The sequence below is a fragment of the Diceros bicornis genome, chromosome 12, assembly GCF_020826845.1.
Source record: "Diceros bicornis minor isolate mBicDic1 chromosome 12, mDicBic1.mat.cur, whole genome shotgun sequence".
Lineage (NCBI taxonomy): Eukaryota > Metazoa > Chordata > Mammalia > Perissodactyla > Rhinocerotidae > Diceros > Diceros bicornis.
This window is the reverse complement of record NC_080751.1, coordinates 42,446,351-42,462,379: the sequence shown is the minus strand read 5'-3', so window position 1 is coordinate 42,462,379 and position 16,029 is coordinate 42,446,351. Positions and strand designations below refer to the sequence as shown.

Here is a 16,029-nt window from a genome sequence, read left to right as displayed (position 1 = left end):
TGTCTGGGGAGGGTGAGATTAGAAGGAATAGAGGATCAAGGAGTTATTTTTGAGTATACTTGTACTGTATAAGGCAGATATTTAAGCATATGTTTTCTTATATGCCAAGGGGAAATAGGCATCAAAGAAGGAAAGTTTGAAAAGGGGTTGTGCTGTGGAGTCCAAAATTCGTATGTTTAAAACCCTAATCCCTGATGTGATGGTATCTGGAGTTGGGGACTTTGGGAGGTAATTAAGTTATGAGAGTGGATCCCCCATGATAGGATTAAGTGTCATAATAAGGAAAGAAGAGGAAGAGAGCTAGCTTCCCAAGCTACCCCCAGCCCCCCACTCCCCATGACCCAACCCCCACCCCACTGCCACCAGCATATGAGGATACCACCAGAAGACAGCCATCTGCAAACTAGGAATTAGGTCCTCACCAGAACCCAATCTGCTGGCACCTTGCTCTTAGAATTCTCAGCCTCCAGAACTGTGAGAAATAGATGTTTGTAGTTTAAGCCACCCAGTATCTGATAATTTGTTATAGCAGCATGAGCGGACTAAAACAGGTTAAAAGACCGGAGAGAAAAAATAGTTGGCTGAACAAGTTTCCTTCAGAAGCAGGTTCGGATGGGCCTTGGCAGTCAGAAGGCAAGACTAGTCTTCAACAAAGAAGCAAGGTAAACAAAGGTACAACAAAGATGTAAAGGTGGGTCAGGGTCAGATAATGGTCATTGAGTGAGATAATGAACTTGAGTTCTGCAGGAAAAGAAGAGTTACCAAGGATATTTATTAATTTTTAAATAGTCAGATTTTTAATATTATACAAATAATTTAACAACATTGGGAAGGAATTTTAAAAGAAAAAGTGACCCAGAATTTTACCATATGAATATAATATAGGTTTCCATTTTTCCCACTTCCATCAAAGGCTTTAATTTAAGGGAGTAAACATGGTGAGATCTATGTCTCAGAAAGATAAATCTGACAGATGTATGGGAGAAACAAGCAAGGGTTATGGTATGGGTGAAGGTAAGCCATGGTGATGCAGAGTGGAAAGATGGAGATCATTTCAGAGACACAGAGGAAGAGGAACCCACAGGATTTGAGGATGAGGGGAGAGAGTCAGAAACAATTAGTTTATAACTTGAATGACAGAGTAAATTAGATGTGATTTACCTTGTAAATTGGTGCAAGTAATCAGTACTCATCTGATCCTGACCCAACTTTACACCTTTGTTGAAGACCAGTCTTGCGTTAGGACTGCTGAGGCCCACTCCCAACCTGCTTCTGAAGAAGCCCTGTTCCACCAATTTGTCTTTCTTTCCCCTCTTCTAACCTTTTCTCAGATTCTCCCTCTTTTTTTTTTTTAATTGATTTTTTAATAGTTTTTAACATTGTGAAATTTTGGGTTGTACATTTTTGTTTGTCCATCACTGTATATATGTCTCCCTTCACCCCTTGTGCCCACCCCTCACCCCCATTGCCCCTGGTAACCACAGGACGGTTTTCTCTGTCCATGTGTTGGTTTATATTCCACATATGAGTGAGATCATACAGTGTTTGTCTTTCTCTTTCTGGCTTACTTCACTTAACATAATACCCTCCAGGCCCATCCATGTTGTTGCAAATGGGATGATTTTGTCTTTTTTTATGGCCGAGTAGTATTCCATTGTATATATATACCACATTTTCTTGATCCAGTTGTCAGTCAAGGGAGACTTAGGTTGCTTCCACTTCTTGGCTATAGTGAATAATGCTGCTATGAACATAGGGGTGCATAAGCCTCTTTGGATTGTTGATTTGAGGTTCGTTGGATAGATTCCCAGTAGAGAGATGGCTGGGTCACAGAGCATCTCTATTTTTAATTCTTTGAGGAATCTCCATACTGTTTTCCATAGAGGCTACACCAGTTTGCATTCCCACCAGCTGTGTATGAGGGTTCCTGTTTCTCCACATCCTCTCCAACACTTGTTGTTTTTTGTCTTGGTGATTATAGCCATTCTAATGGGCATGAGGTGATATCTTAGTGTTGTTTTGATTTGCGTTTCCCTGATGATCAGTGATGTTGAATCTTTTCATGTGCCTATTGGCCATCTGTATATCTTGTTTGGAGAAGTGTCTGTTCATTTCCTCTGCCCATTTTTTGATCGGGTTGTTTGTTTTTTTGTTGTTCAGCTGTGTGAGTTCTTTATATATTATGGAGATCAACCCCTTGTCAGATGTATGTTTTGCAAATATTCTCTCCCAGCTGGTGGGTTGTCAGATTCTCCCTCTTTGATGGCTGTAACTGTCTGCTTGCTGTAGCCAAGTGCTCAGAAAGTTATTCTCCTATGTTAGGTGGTTTTACTATAGCAGATCAGAAGCACCTGAACTAAGTGGTAACCTCTAGGAGGGAGGAAGTGGGGATGTGTTCAGGGAGGGGTACACAGAGACTTCAGCTCTAATGGTAATATATTTACATTTACATTCAAAAGTCAAAACCAAGGTTTCGCTTCTGATAATGGCTGAATAAGCTCCTTTATATTCCTTTAACTATAAACTTAACAGCAGTTCTTACAGCATGGGGTAATTTGAATAGGATTGGATGACTTCTGCAAAGTTTTATTTGGTCAGTTTTTAATATTTTCTGCACAATAGCGTTTTAAGTAATGTTCAGTTGAGTTATAGGCTGACTCAGTCTTATAAATATATTAGTGTTCGAAAGAGTATATTTTATAATCAGTAACTGAATTTTCACCATGACGTTGAAATTGCTGAGGAAGAAATCACAACAGCCACATCAGTATTAATGTGAAATGTCAGTTTAGGTTAGTAATTTCTAGAAATACTAAATTGAGGTTGATTGAGTCTTAATAAAAGGATGGTAATCATTTTTTTAAATGACATTCAAGAGAGTGTAAAAAATTCAAACACAACTGCAACAATTCCATTATATGTGAAAAGTAGAGATTATATATTTATGAATTATACATATATACAGGATTATGTATATGTGTTTTGAACAATGCCAGTAATTTGTTGGTGTTGAGCAAATAGAAGACCCACAGGTTGTTAAATTCCAAATAAGTTACAGAGGACTTGTTATTTCTCGTGCAAATTGTGACCCTAATCAGGATATTTAGAAACTGAAGAGGTTATCCCATTTTTAGTAACTAGGAGTATAATACGTTTGTTTTCCTGTTGGAGACAATTGCTACCTTGGTGTGTATGAAATACAAGCTCTTTTTTCTCCTTGAGGTAAAAGAACCTGAAGAAACTTGTCTCTGTTTTTGTATTTGTTTATAAGAGAGGATCTGACATAATTTAAAACAGGAAATCCAGAAGTAACTATTGATCCATGACCTGTCTCACTGCTGTACTCCAGTTCTTCAGAAATAGAACATTCATATGTAATTCATTCCTGAAAGGCTTACATCGTGTGTATAATATGTTGGTTGGGGGAGGTTCTGATAAAGAAATGAAAAATAGAATTTTCACTTTTACTTCCATCTTGAGTGTGGCTCCATAATTTCTCCAATTTTTTTTTAATTTTGTTTTCTTTCACTAGTGACTATACAATTAACCAAGTCCGATGAGAATTCAGTTTAGGCTAAAGAGTTGTCGTTTTTAATATATAGTTCTTGATCATTTTCAATCATATGTTTTTGAGACCTACTTTTTCACTCACATCAGCACCTTCATTTTTCTAATTTTCCATTCTTTTACATAATAAAGGTAATAAAATATTCAAATAATTGTACAAACATTTCTGTGTGTGTATTTTTTTATTGTTACCACTCTATGGAGTAAACGTCATAACCAGCTCAGTAGTTGGAAACCTTTATGTTGAATAATAAGAAGGACGCCATTATATACAGGTCTCAAAATGGCCAGGACGTCAAAAAATGTCTTGTCTTTTTGGAATAAGTGTCTAGAATGGGACTAGATTGCCTGCTGAGACTGATAAAAACTGTGAGGCGCACACTGCCGTCTAATCATGTGAAGATGAATGATTCCGCAGGATACCTTGAGAGCATTTGAAGAACTGAACAGGAAACTGTAGGACTTAGAAACACTGGTGATGTGTTGATTTTTCTTTTTAACATTTTTTTATTGTGTTAAAATATACATAACATAAAATTCGTCACTTTACATTTTTAGGTGTACAGTTCGGTGGCATTAAATACATTCTCGTTGTACAGCCATCACCACCGTCTATCTCCAGAACTTTTTCATCTTCCCAAACCGAAACTCTGTACCCATTGAACAGTAACTCCACATTCTTACATGCCCCCTGTCCCTAACAACTGCCATTCTATTTTCTATTTCTATGAATTTGACTAGTCTAGGGACTTCTTTTAATTGAAATAATATAATATTTGTCCTTTTGTGTCTGGCTTATTTCACTTAGAGTAATGTCTTCAGGGTCCACCCATGTTATAGCCTGTTTCTCACAATTTCATTCCTTTTTTAGGCTGAATATTCCATTGTATGTATATGCCACATTTGGTTACCCATTCATCTGTCAATGAACACTGGGGTGGTTTCCACCTTTTGGCTATTGTGAATAATGCTGCTATGAACATGAGTATGCAAGTATTTGCTTGACTCCCTGCTTTCAATTCTTTTGGGTATATATACCTAGAAGTGGAGTTGCTGGATCATATGGTAATTCCATGTTTAATTTTTTAAGGAACAGCCAATACTGTTTTTCACAGTAGCTGCACCATTTTACATTCTTACCAGAAATACACAAGGATTTCAATTTCTCCACATCCTTGCCTACACTTTTTTGTGTGTGTGTGTGAGGAAGATCAGCCCTGAGCTAACATCCATGATAATCCTCCTCTTTTTTTTTTTTTTTTTTTTTTTGCTGAGGAAGACCGGCTCTGAGCTAACATCTATTGCCAGTCCTCCTCCTTTTTTTCCCCAAAGCCCCAGTAGATAGTTGTATGTCATAGTTGCACATCCTTCTAGTTGCTGTATGTGGGATGCAGCCTCAGCATGGCCGGAGAAGTGGTGCATTGGTGCACGCCTGGGATCTGAACCTGGGCCACCAGTAGGGGAGCGCGCACACTTAACCGCTAAGCCACGGGGCCGGCCCTACACTTTTTTTTTTTTTTTTTTGATAGTAACCATCCTAATGGGTGTGACTGATCTCTTCGTGGATTCGGATCCCGGTGTGGACCTACTGCCCTCGCCAGCCATGTTGTGGCAGTGTCCCACATATAAAGTAGAGGAAGATTGGCACAGGTGTTAGCTCAGGGCTAATCTTCCTCAAGCAAAAAAAGCGGAAGATTGACAACAGATGTTAGCTCAAGGCGAATCTTCCTCAGCAAAAAAAAAAAAAGAAGAAGAAGAAGAAGAAGAAGAAAGATCTCAAATCAATAACCTAACTTTAACCTTAAGGAAATAGGAAAAGAATAAAAACCTAAATCCAAAGCTAGCAGAGGAAAGGAAATAATAAGGATTAGAGATAAATGAAGTAGAGAATAGAAAAATGGTAAAATCAACAAAACCAGAAGTTAGTTTTTTTGAAAAGATCAACAGACTTGACAAACCTTCAGCTAGATCGACTAAGAAAAAAAGAAGGAAGACTTAAATTGCTAAAATCAGAAATGAAAGTGGGGACATTACTACCGACCTTACAGAAATAAAAGGATTATAAGAGAGCACTGTGAACAGTTTACATCTTATAGTGCTATTGAAAAATGGGCAAAGGACTTAAATAGCTATTTCTCCAAAGAAGATATACAAATGGCCAATAAGCCCAGCAAAGGATTCTCATCATTAGAGAAATGCAAATCAGAACCATGATGAGGTAGCACTTAATACCTACTGAAATGGCTATAATTTTTTTAAAAAACTGAAAATAAGTGTTGGCAAGGATGTGGTGAAATTGGAATCCTCATACATTGCTGTTGGGATTGTAAAATGGTGCAGCTGCTGTGTTTGGTGGTTCCTCAGTAAGTTAAACATAAAATCACCATGTGACCCAGCAATTCTACTCATAGTTATATACCCAAAAGAATTGAAAACAGATGTTCAAGTGAAAAATTGTACACAAATGTTTATGGCAGCACTATTCACAATAGCCAAAGGGTGGAAACAACCCAGATGTCCATCAGTGGAAGAATAAACAAAATGTGGCATATTCCTACAGTGGCTATTATTCAGCCATAAAAAAGAGTAAAGTACTCATACATGCTGCCACATGGGTGAACCTTGAAAACACTGTGCTAAGTGAAGGAAGCCAGACACAAAAGAGCACCTATTGTGTGATTCCATGTATATGAAATGTTTAGAATAGGCAGATCTATAGGGATAATGAAGAATAATCGTTGACAAGGGCTTGGGAGAAGAAGGAGGGAATGGGGAGTGACTGCTTAATGAGTACAGGATTTCTGTTGGGGTGATGAAAATGTTGTGGAACTAAATAGTGGTGAAGGTTGCACAACATTGTGAATATACTGAATGCCACTGAGTTGTACGTTTTGAAATGGTTACAATGGTAAATTTTATGTTATTAATATTTTACCACAATTAAAAAAGAAAAGCTGTCCATACAACAGGAAGTCACCTATTTGGCAGATTAGCCCTAGATCTGATGACCAGTGATATTAGCATAATTTGGAGGTTATTATATGTAAAATTTTTCCTATGAAGTTTAAAAAAATAAATATATTAGGTCTCCCCCTTTCTATCTTCTGAATCATTCAGTCTGAGGTATGGTCTAGGAATCTATATAAGGAAGCACATTAGATAATGACGATACAAGTGGTCCCCAGCATCTTATTCTTGTCAAAAATGCAGTGTTATACTATCATGTATGGAATACACATAGGGTGTGCCAAATATTTTAGCTCTATACATAAAAGTTTTTTTCTCCCTGTGCTTTTATGAAGAGAAGTATGCAAAGAAACATGATATTGGCCAAATCTAAAAGTTAAATTTTCTTGTGTGCTTGTGAGTTCAAAAATTCAAAACTATTCTCTATTCCCAAGTCTTTAAATAAACTTGCCTCTTAGTGGATATGGCTGTTTTCATCTTGTGACTTTGAGTCTTCCTGACCATACCAACATACCCATCACATATTTATTCCAATCCTTCTACTGTATAAATTAAGAAAGTAGAGGTTACTTTATCTACTTTATTCATATGGAATAACATTCTAAGATTTAACATTTGTGGTTTCTAGGATTTCTAATTAATTTCAGCAGATCCTGAGCTATTTCTGAAAATCAGTGACGTGAGGATTTGTGGTTTACTTGAGGCACAACTTTGAATCATGTGCTTTATAGCTGCTGTGTGTGGAGAGCAAACCATTTAGCTAGAGAATGAATCTAGCTGCAGTTTAGCAGTTGAGCATTGCTTTCCTGTAGGTGTGTTTTGATGAGATTAAATCTTGAGACAATAATATTGTATGCTGTATACCAGAGGGAGCAATCTGCTTACTAGTTCTAAACACTAATGGACTTAATTTTTTAAACTGCAATCTTGGAGGAACATTTTGAATTTGATGTAAAAAATTTTTTCTTAACCACCTTTAGGCCAGCCAGGCCTTCGAGAAGCTATTTCCATGTCCTCTATAACCAATGGGAGTGGTGCAAACAGAAAACCAAGTCACACCAGCTCTGTCTCAATTGCAAGAAAAGAAACTCTTTCGTCTGCTGCTAAAAGGTATCTATTTGCAAAGCTAACATTGCAAAATTGTCTGAATGTGATAAGTCAGTCTGCTTTTGAAAAGAATGTGAAATAGAGCTGAATGGAATTAAAGTGAGCGTGTCCTTTGAATTCTTTAACTGTGAATGTAGAGACATCCAGCCTATACTCACTCACTTTATGTTCATCATACCTATCGAGTTGTGTGAGGAAGCTTTTGGTTCTTACTAAAGAAAGAAAGCAGTTTCATCATCTGTTTTGGTTTTGTTTTGTTTCTTTTTAATTTTATTTTTTTAACAAGCATTTGTTGATGAGATGAGCATTATTGTATTTAATGTAATTATATAAGTGAATTTTCCATAGCAAGTGATACACTTGGTACAGGATTTTTAAAGGAGAAATAGAATCTTTGATATATATCTACGTTAGTGGGAGATTAAACACTATTATAACTTTTATTCTTTAACCAGGACTATAAAATTAAAGCTTAATTCGAAATATTCTAGTACTGTGTTGTGTGTGTGTTAGGGGATGATGGGCAGGAGGGCAGCAGAAATACTGCAATATGAAAGTTTCAGTGGATTATAGATGTACATTATGTTTTCATCAGTTATTCTTCCAATAAAATTACTTAGAAGATTTTTCCACTTTTGTGTAATTCCCAGCAAATTATTCCGTATAGAGTTTGGAGAGACAATAAGAGATGTACTACATAATCTTACAACCGTTTTCTTCAAGGAATGATTGAGTACCTTAAGTAATAGAATAATATTTAAAATGTACTGATGGAAAATGGTTGCGTCAGTAAACTAATGCTAGTGACTGAAATATTCATCAGTTTAGATTTATAGATGTTAACTAGACATTTGGCTATAGGAATGGTGAAGAGATGACAAGATCTTTAGGCCTTTTAAAAGCCCCTTCTGGAATTCAGTCTTTGAAGTCATTGTCATTATAGAATCTAGACTTTCTCCTCCAAAGCATACCAAAATTTGTTGCCTGTGCTCCACTTTCAGGAGAAAAGGACAAAATATAAGAAAACAAATGCATAGTAGAATTTTTTAATGCAATTTTTAATAATCTTCCTTGTTGTATCCAGTAATAGTTTAGATTTAGCCCATTTTCTTACATAGCTATAGGTCTGTGCAGTGATCAGTATTATGCATGATAGTGACTCAGCAATCTAAGATCAGCTGAGTTTGTTACTTTATGATTCAGGGGCTCTGTATTTTGCTTTTAAATAACCCAGGAGGAAAATCTCTTTTAGGTTGTACTGGGCCCACATAAGCCTAGTGGCTTATGCATTCAGGATAGTTTGAAGACCAATAACAAGGAAGGAATTTCTAACTCAGTTTTAAATTTCAAAGTTAATATTTGATATTTTTGAGGTAGAATTATGTTTCTTAGCACATACTTTAATAAAAATTGAACATGAAGTAGACAGTTAAGGGCCAGTCTGAAGTCGGTATCAGAATTGAATCAGATTAAGAAATGTCACCATCAAAATTACATTTTAACATTATTAACCATTATAATGTGACAAATGGTATATACTATGTATATTTGTTTCAAATGTTCTTAAACATATTTCCTTGTAGATTATGCACCGTATAGTCAAATTACAGAATGTCCTTTGATCAAGAAGTGTAGACAGTTGATAGTTTTCTATCTTTTCAACCCTGGAATTCAGTTCCATCTGCTTTGTAATATTGTCAGAAGTGTTTGTGCAATGTAGGGACTCTTATCCAATGTGATTGGGAATGGCAGGTGCTTCGTTAATCAAAAATGAAAGTGTGGGGGCCGGCCCAGTGGCGTAGTGGTTAAGTTCGTGTGCTCTGCTTTGGCGGCCCGGGGTTCACGGGTTTGGATCCGGGGCATGGACTTACACACTGCTCATCAAGCCATGCTGTGGCGGCATCCCATCTACAAAATAGAGGAAGATGGGCACAGATGTTAGCTCAGGGCTGATCTTCCTCAGCAAAAAGAGGAAAATTGGCAACGGATGTTAGCAAGTCAAAGTGTGGAATCACAAGAATTTATACACAAGTATCTTAAATATTTTATTTTAATTTAAAATATATTCACATATATTCATTTGTCAATTTTGTTATGAAAGGCCAAGCCTCCCATACCCTTTCTTTCTAAGTTATGCATCTCTGATTAGATTCTTTGTTGACACTGTTGCATAAAATACACTCATAAATAATTTTTTATAATTTTTAGTTTCACTTTTTAAGACTAAGGAATTTAAAACTCTTGCAAAACAATATGAGTTAGAACCCCTCTATTTTTCTATGATTTTTTCCTCAACCTTCTATAATTGTCTCACCCTACACAAAATTTAACAGCAATTTTTTTTTTAGTAACTCATTTTTATGGAGTCTTTCCAGACCATTCAATTTAGTTTTCATAAAAATTACAGTTCTCTTTTCTATGTATATTTTGTCAATTTTCTTTGTATTTAATTAACTTACATAATTAAAATAACAAGCACAATGGGTATAAACAGGTTTGGGAAAAAACAATCGATTCTTGGTAAGTTTAAAACTCAGCTGGTGGGAGCAGAAGTACACATAAGAAATGAGAATTAGAGAATAACCTACTAAACACGAGCATTTAGTGTGCCTTGAGTGTCAGTCAATATGTTTTACAGAGGTAATGGAAGGTGTCGCCAATGCTCTGATTTGGTTAAGTTGAAGTCCATTAAGAGAGCTTCAACAGAACAGTCCCCCAAAATGCCAAAATGCATTGGAGGCCGTTTTGGTCCAAAGGGACAAAGTTCATAGGATATATTGTCTTAGAATCCTTATAAATTCTTCACTGAAGGTTTTAATAGCTTCCAAATTTTTCAAAGAAATATTTTTATTATTGAATGAAAACAGTGTAAATTGTATTAGCTATATGATTTAGGATTTTGAATTATATAATAATCACTTTTTCCATCGTTTGATATTATCTTTTTTATTTGTTTAAATATGTGTTGTTCCATGTTATACTTTATTTTACAGTGGTACAGAAAAAAAGAAAGAAAAACCACAAGGACAGAGAGAAAAAAAAGAGGATTCTCATTCTAATGATCAAAGTCCACAAATACGAGCATCACCTTCTCCCCAGCCCTCTTCACAGCCTCTCCAAATACACAGACAAACTCAAGAAAGCAAGAATTCTACTCCCACCAAAAGGTTTTAACTGTCCCCTAGTACAGAGCTAGGGAATGGTTGTAATGATACCTAAATTCTGTGACTTGAGAAAACAGTTGACTATTCATGGATTCCAAGAGAAAAGCCTGGTGGCTTTTTTTTCCTTCTTTGTTGCTATGATATGTATTTTAGCACATTGGGGAATGAAGATTTAAGGTCAAAATTTCTCAGTTAAAACTGGAAAAAAAGTGTTATAAACAATTTGATGAGAGGAAGGCAGAAAACCTACTCTAAAACCAAAACAATATTTTTATAATAAAATTATAGAATATTTTTAAATTTGTATATAACTATGCATAAATTTATAGCCATGGATAGAAAATGGCCATATGTAATTATCCTCACCATATTTTGGCATCATTACAACCTTCAACTTGCAAGGGCCCTTCTCAGCAAATGGCTGGTCATTGTGACTGCATCTCAGTTTCAGTTTTGGGTTTTGGAAGGATAAGTTCTTGCTTGACTAGAGAAATGAATCCATTTCACCTGGTCTTTTCTATGCTAAAGGCTTGCTTGAGGGCTTCTCTCTGTGTCTGTAACAATTAATATTTTAAAGTTATGAGAGAGGGAGAAGGGAGAAACATTCTAACAATGTGTGTGAGCCTAAATTGGGGATCTAAACCTGCATGCTGGGAGTTCAGAGCTACAGCTGCCTTGTGATCAGATATTTAGACCAACTTCATGAGATTTGCCTGCTTCAGAAATGCTGATTCAAGCTTTATGATTAGGTATAGATAGCTTTTATCATCATACTGCTGCTTGGAAATCTTAGGAAAATAATAAACCATTCCCAGAACTTGCTAGGATTTTAGTGAAATAAATGACAACCATTCCTAAAAGATTTATAACATATTTTTATTTGATCAGTTTAATATTTTGCCTCAAATCTCTAATAGAAATTTGGGAAAACAAAACATCCTTCACTCGATTGATGCACGTTTAACATTTTTAAAAGGCTTCGTGTGTCTCACGCAGATTCTTATGCTGTCTAAATGGTTTATAATTCTTCTGCCTGGTCTCATGTGGAGTTTTCTTGGATATAGCTTATTAATGTTGTGCAACTTTGGACTGTGTGTGGTTAAAGATTGCTTTTTCATAACCAGTCTCTTTAAGGTTCTGACTTGACTTGGTATCTTCTTTGTCCCGGATCTTTTTTTCAGCTTCTTAAGGTCTCCTGGACATGTGCTTGCCATTCTAAATTGCTCTTTGGATATACTATTGCAAGAAGTATTGAAGGCTGGATGAGTTGTAGGATAGTTAGCAATGCAGCCCAAAAATCATTTATAAGTCAAAAAATTTCAGTTATCAATATATGGAATCAGTGTTGATAATACAACATTTTTGTGTTAAATCGTGTTTATTTCTGATCATGAGTAGAATTGTCTCTAAAAGATATAAACAAGAGTTTTACTTTTAGTCCCACAATTTATTGAAAAATTGTCATTTGTATCACATATAATTTAATTACATGAGGACATAAAAACTGAAAATAGCAGCCTTGTAATGACTGAAAAAGTACAGGTTTTTTCACAAATTCAAACAGTTTCACAAATTATGAGAAATATTATTACTCAGAGATTTAAGCAAATGGGTTTTTTCTATTAACAAAACAAGAGCGAGTTTTTTTTTAATCAAGTAATATTTTTTCCTCGTGAATCTTCTGAGTAATAGTGAAAGTTGTAGAATAGGCTTGGTAATCGCCTTGTTAAACTCCTTCACTCATCCAGGCGGAACCTTGCGACTAATCCTTTCTTCTCTTTTCTGGATTAGCTTTAAGGAAATGTTAATTGCTGCTTTTGTGTTCTATTTAAACTGTCAATTACATGTCATTGCTACTCATAGAATTTTTCTCTAAGAAATTAATATGTTTCTTCCAGCATAAAACGACCACCAACAGCTGAGAAGTCACATAATTCATGGGAAAATTCAGATGATAGTCGTAATAAATTATTGAGGGCAGTTTCAACATCAAAATTAATATCAAAAGTTATAAAAAATACTGACAAGTAAGTATTACACTTTCTCACTTATATCTGAAGATTAATAATTCTGTGACTGTCACGTTTGCATGTACAATTATGTGCCTGGTTTGAATCATTTGTTTAAAAATCTATATTATAATTTATCTCTTTTTTTCTTCCAAGTGTATTTTTTCTCTTACGTGTTCTAAAAAAGAGCTGTGTCTTCCTGTTAATGCTCCTCAACTCAAATAATAAATCTCAGTAATCCCATAAGATTTGAGTATTTTTCATAAGTTCTTTCTGTGTTTTCACTATTTAGGTTATCTTATGGAATACTCATTGTTTTATAAAACAGTATATATTAGTAGTTGAGACTAGTGAGAAACTTTTAAAAATACTGATGCCTGAATTTCACTTCTAGAGATTTATCTGGGGTGTGGCCTAGGCATTGAAGCTTTTACAATTTCTTCAGGTGATTCTAATGGTCAGCCAAATAAAATTATAAAATAAATGTCTTTGAATTCCTTTTGTAGGCATAAAGATGTCATCATCAACCAAGGTAAATTAAAAATCCTTTTTTAAAAAATATTTATCTTGCTTTTCTACATCGGTTAAATTTTTGCTAATTCATAAGAATATTGACTTATTTTCGTTCAATGTACTTTATTAGTTCATAGTAATCAGAGAAGTGCATTATTATAGTCATTTAAGAAAATGTCCAATTTTTATTGTAAGATATGTCATTTTTGTCTCAACCAGCAAAAATGTCAACCCGTGAAAAAAACAGCCAAGGTAAGAATAAGCTACACAGTTAGCCACCTTCTAAGTTAATTTCTTCCTGGATCTCTTATTTGGCTTTTCATTATTTATACTACCTGACTTTCCTCTTAATAAAGGAAATATGGTCATTTGAACTAGTGAATCCAACTACTTTTCTAAAAGTCCATCTTATTTCTGTGAGATCTGAAGATATTCAAGGTCAATAGTAGAAATAAATATAGCATTACAAAGAGGCACTATAAAATACTAAAGGAAATTTTCCCCTTTTTTTAAAAAAATGGAAGTGGTCCTTAGAAAAGCCATTTAAAAGATTGATAAATTTTAACTCAATTTCCTGTCTTGCCAACTTCATTGCAAATAATCACTCATTTCCTGAAGCTAAGACTGAAAATGTAATGAGTCTAGCAAATCCATTTCCTCTTAAATTTTTTTATATTAATTGTAATTTCTAGCTACTTGCTGTTGTTGGCTTGTTCTGACCAAAAAAGGACAGCAGATTTTCTGTAAATGTGTATTTAATTTAATTGCAAAGTAAGTAAGTTTTATACATCAGTTTTACATTCTCCTTAGATTGCCTGCAAATTTAATTGAAGCATGCTGTTCTAAGTGAAAGCATGTCCTTTCTGTGCATGCTTTTTACAGCTCATTTCTGTGTGTCATAGTTATCTTTATTTTCTGGGCTATTATATTAACCAGCTACAATGTGGTTAAAATTTTTGTTAGAGATTTAACTTGATTCCTATGAATTTTTACTTTCTTTGGTTCCAATAAGAAAAGAAATATTTATTTGTAATCTTCTTTGGAGCTTTTGTTTTTACCTAGAAATTCTAAATGAAGTTGATTTTTGCGGCATTCTTCTTTAGTTAGGTCTTACTTTCTTTCTCTGTTATAATTAAGTATAGATTAAGTAATGGTTGAAATACTTTAAGGAAAAAAGTGAAATTTTATGTGTAAAGATAATTTCTGTTATATATCAAAATATTTTTTAAAATAAAGGTAGTGATATATAGTGAAAAGAGCAGCAAATGGAGTCTCTGTGTTTAGTGGTCCTGGCTCTTCTGCATAATAACCTTGTGACCTAGGCAGAATAACAATGTCTCTGAGTAGTTTTCTAATCTAAGAATAATAACTATAAAGCTTACTTCACATGAGTGCTGAAGGATGAAATAATATATATGAAAGTACTTTAAAAATAGAAAACATTGTAACAATAAAAAAGGTGCTATTATTATTACATGTCTTGCTAAAGAGCTCAAACTTTATAAAATCCTTATAGGGTAGGGTAAATGAGAAAAAGCTGCCTGCCTCTTTCACATGTTGTGGTATGCTCTTGGGAAGGAAAAAGTTAACTTAAGATTAGTATGTAATAAGTGAGTTGTTTGTGTTGGTGATAGTTCTCGAAACCATTCAGGTAAGCAAGTGAATAAATTTTAGCCAGTGTCTGGATGAAATGAAAAGCTGGAAAAGGATACAGAAAAATAAGTTCAAATCTGTTACAAGTATTTTAACTCAAAAAAGATTGTCCCAAATGTTGGAGTTGAGTAATATCAAATGTTGTTTGCGTTAAGCCTTATTTTTAGAATTTGAGTCTATTCCTTTGCCACTTTAATCAGCTATATCCTATCTGGAGTATAGACTCTATCACTAAAGTGTACCTTCAAGGAGAACTCTTGTGCTTCAGCCTACTGCATAGTTCAGGCCTGACCGAAATTGAGGCAGAGCCTACACAAAGGAGGAGATGAATTCTAGATGGTTTAGGAAATTACAGTTAGAGAATGGGAGTTAAGGAACAGAGGGAATCTGTGAAGGCTAGCTTGAGCCACTAGATAAGAGGCATCTACTAAAATAAGGAACATTTGAGGAGGAGCAGATGTGTGGAAAAGAATAGGAGTTTGGTTTTGGACAGTTATACTTGACTTGTGTATAAGACAGTATATTTGTGCAGATGTGGAGCAAGCAACGTAGTATAGATGTTTAAATACATGTATTTTGGAGTCCAGAGACTGGTTTTACACTTTACTTAGCTATGTGACCTTGAGCAGGTTACTTCACCTTTTAAGTCTTTGTTTTCTCATCTATAGTTGAGACAATAATAAACCCTCAAAAGGTCATTATAAAAATTAAAGATAATAATAAAGTTAAAACATAGTACTTGGCACATACTACCAAACAGATTTTAGTTACTAATATATGTGAGGGTGACAGTAAAACTTTGCACTCAAATGTGTAGAGTAAGATGAAAAGATGACATTAAGTAGATGATCTTCATTTGATATAAGTTGTAGATATATTTTAAAAGTTTGGCATTCATTTTCCATAGCGTATTTACAGTATATTTTCTTTTTCTTTAATGATGTCATAATAGTTTATAACATTGTGAAATTTTAGTGGTACATTATTGTTTGTCAGTCACCATATAAATGCGTCCTTTCACCCCTTGTGCCACGCCCAACTTCCTTCCC

The 16,029-nt window shown here is 34.7% G+C and overlaps 1 protein-coding gene across 6 annotated transcripts in view; it reads left to right on the top strand.

Moving 5' to 3' along the window:
• The window catches only part of EML4 (EMAP like 4), a 161,456-nt gene that overhangs the window by 80,594 nt on the left and 64,833 nt on the right, over positions 1 to 16,029 (top strand). For 3 of the 6 annotated variants that reach the window (XM_058551355.1, XM_058551358.1, XM_058551361.1), the window contains 5 exons: positions 7,515 to 7,644; positions 10,635 to 10,808; positions 12,704 to 12,832; positions 13,321 to 13,346; positions 13,547 to 13,579. In XM_058551355.1, coding sequence (XP_058407338.1) covers positions 7,515 to 7,644; positions 10,635 to 10,808; positions 12,704 to 12,832; positions 13,321 to 13,346; positions 13,547 to 13,579 — 492 coding nt within the window. The remainder of the gene's footprint in view (positions 1 to 7,514; positions 7,645 to 10,634; positions 10,809 to 12,703; positions 12,833 to 13,320; positions 13,347 to 13,546; positions 13,580 to 16,029) is intronic. The other 3 variants (XM_058551357.1, XM_058551359.1, XM_058551360.1) reach the window with 3 other exon arrangements.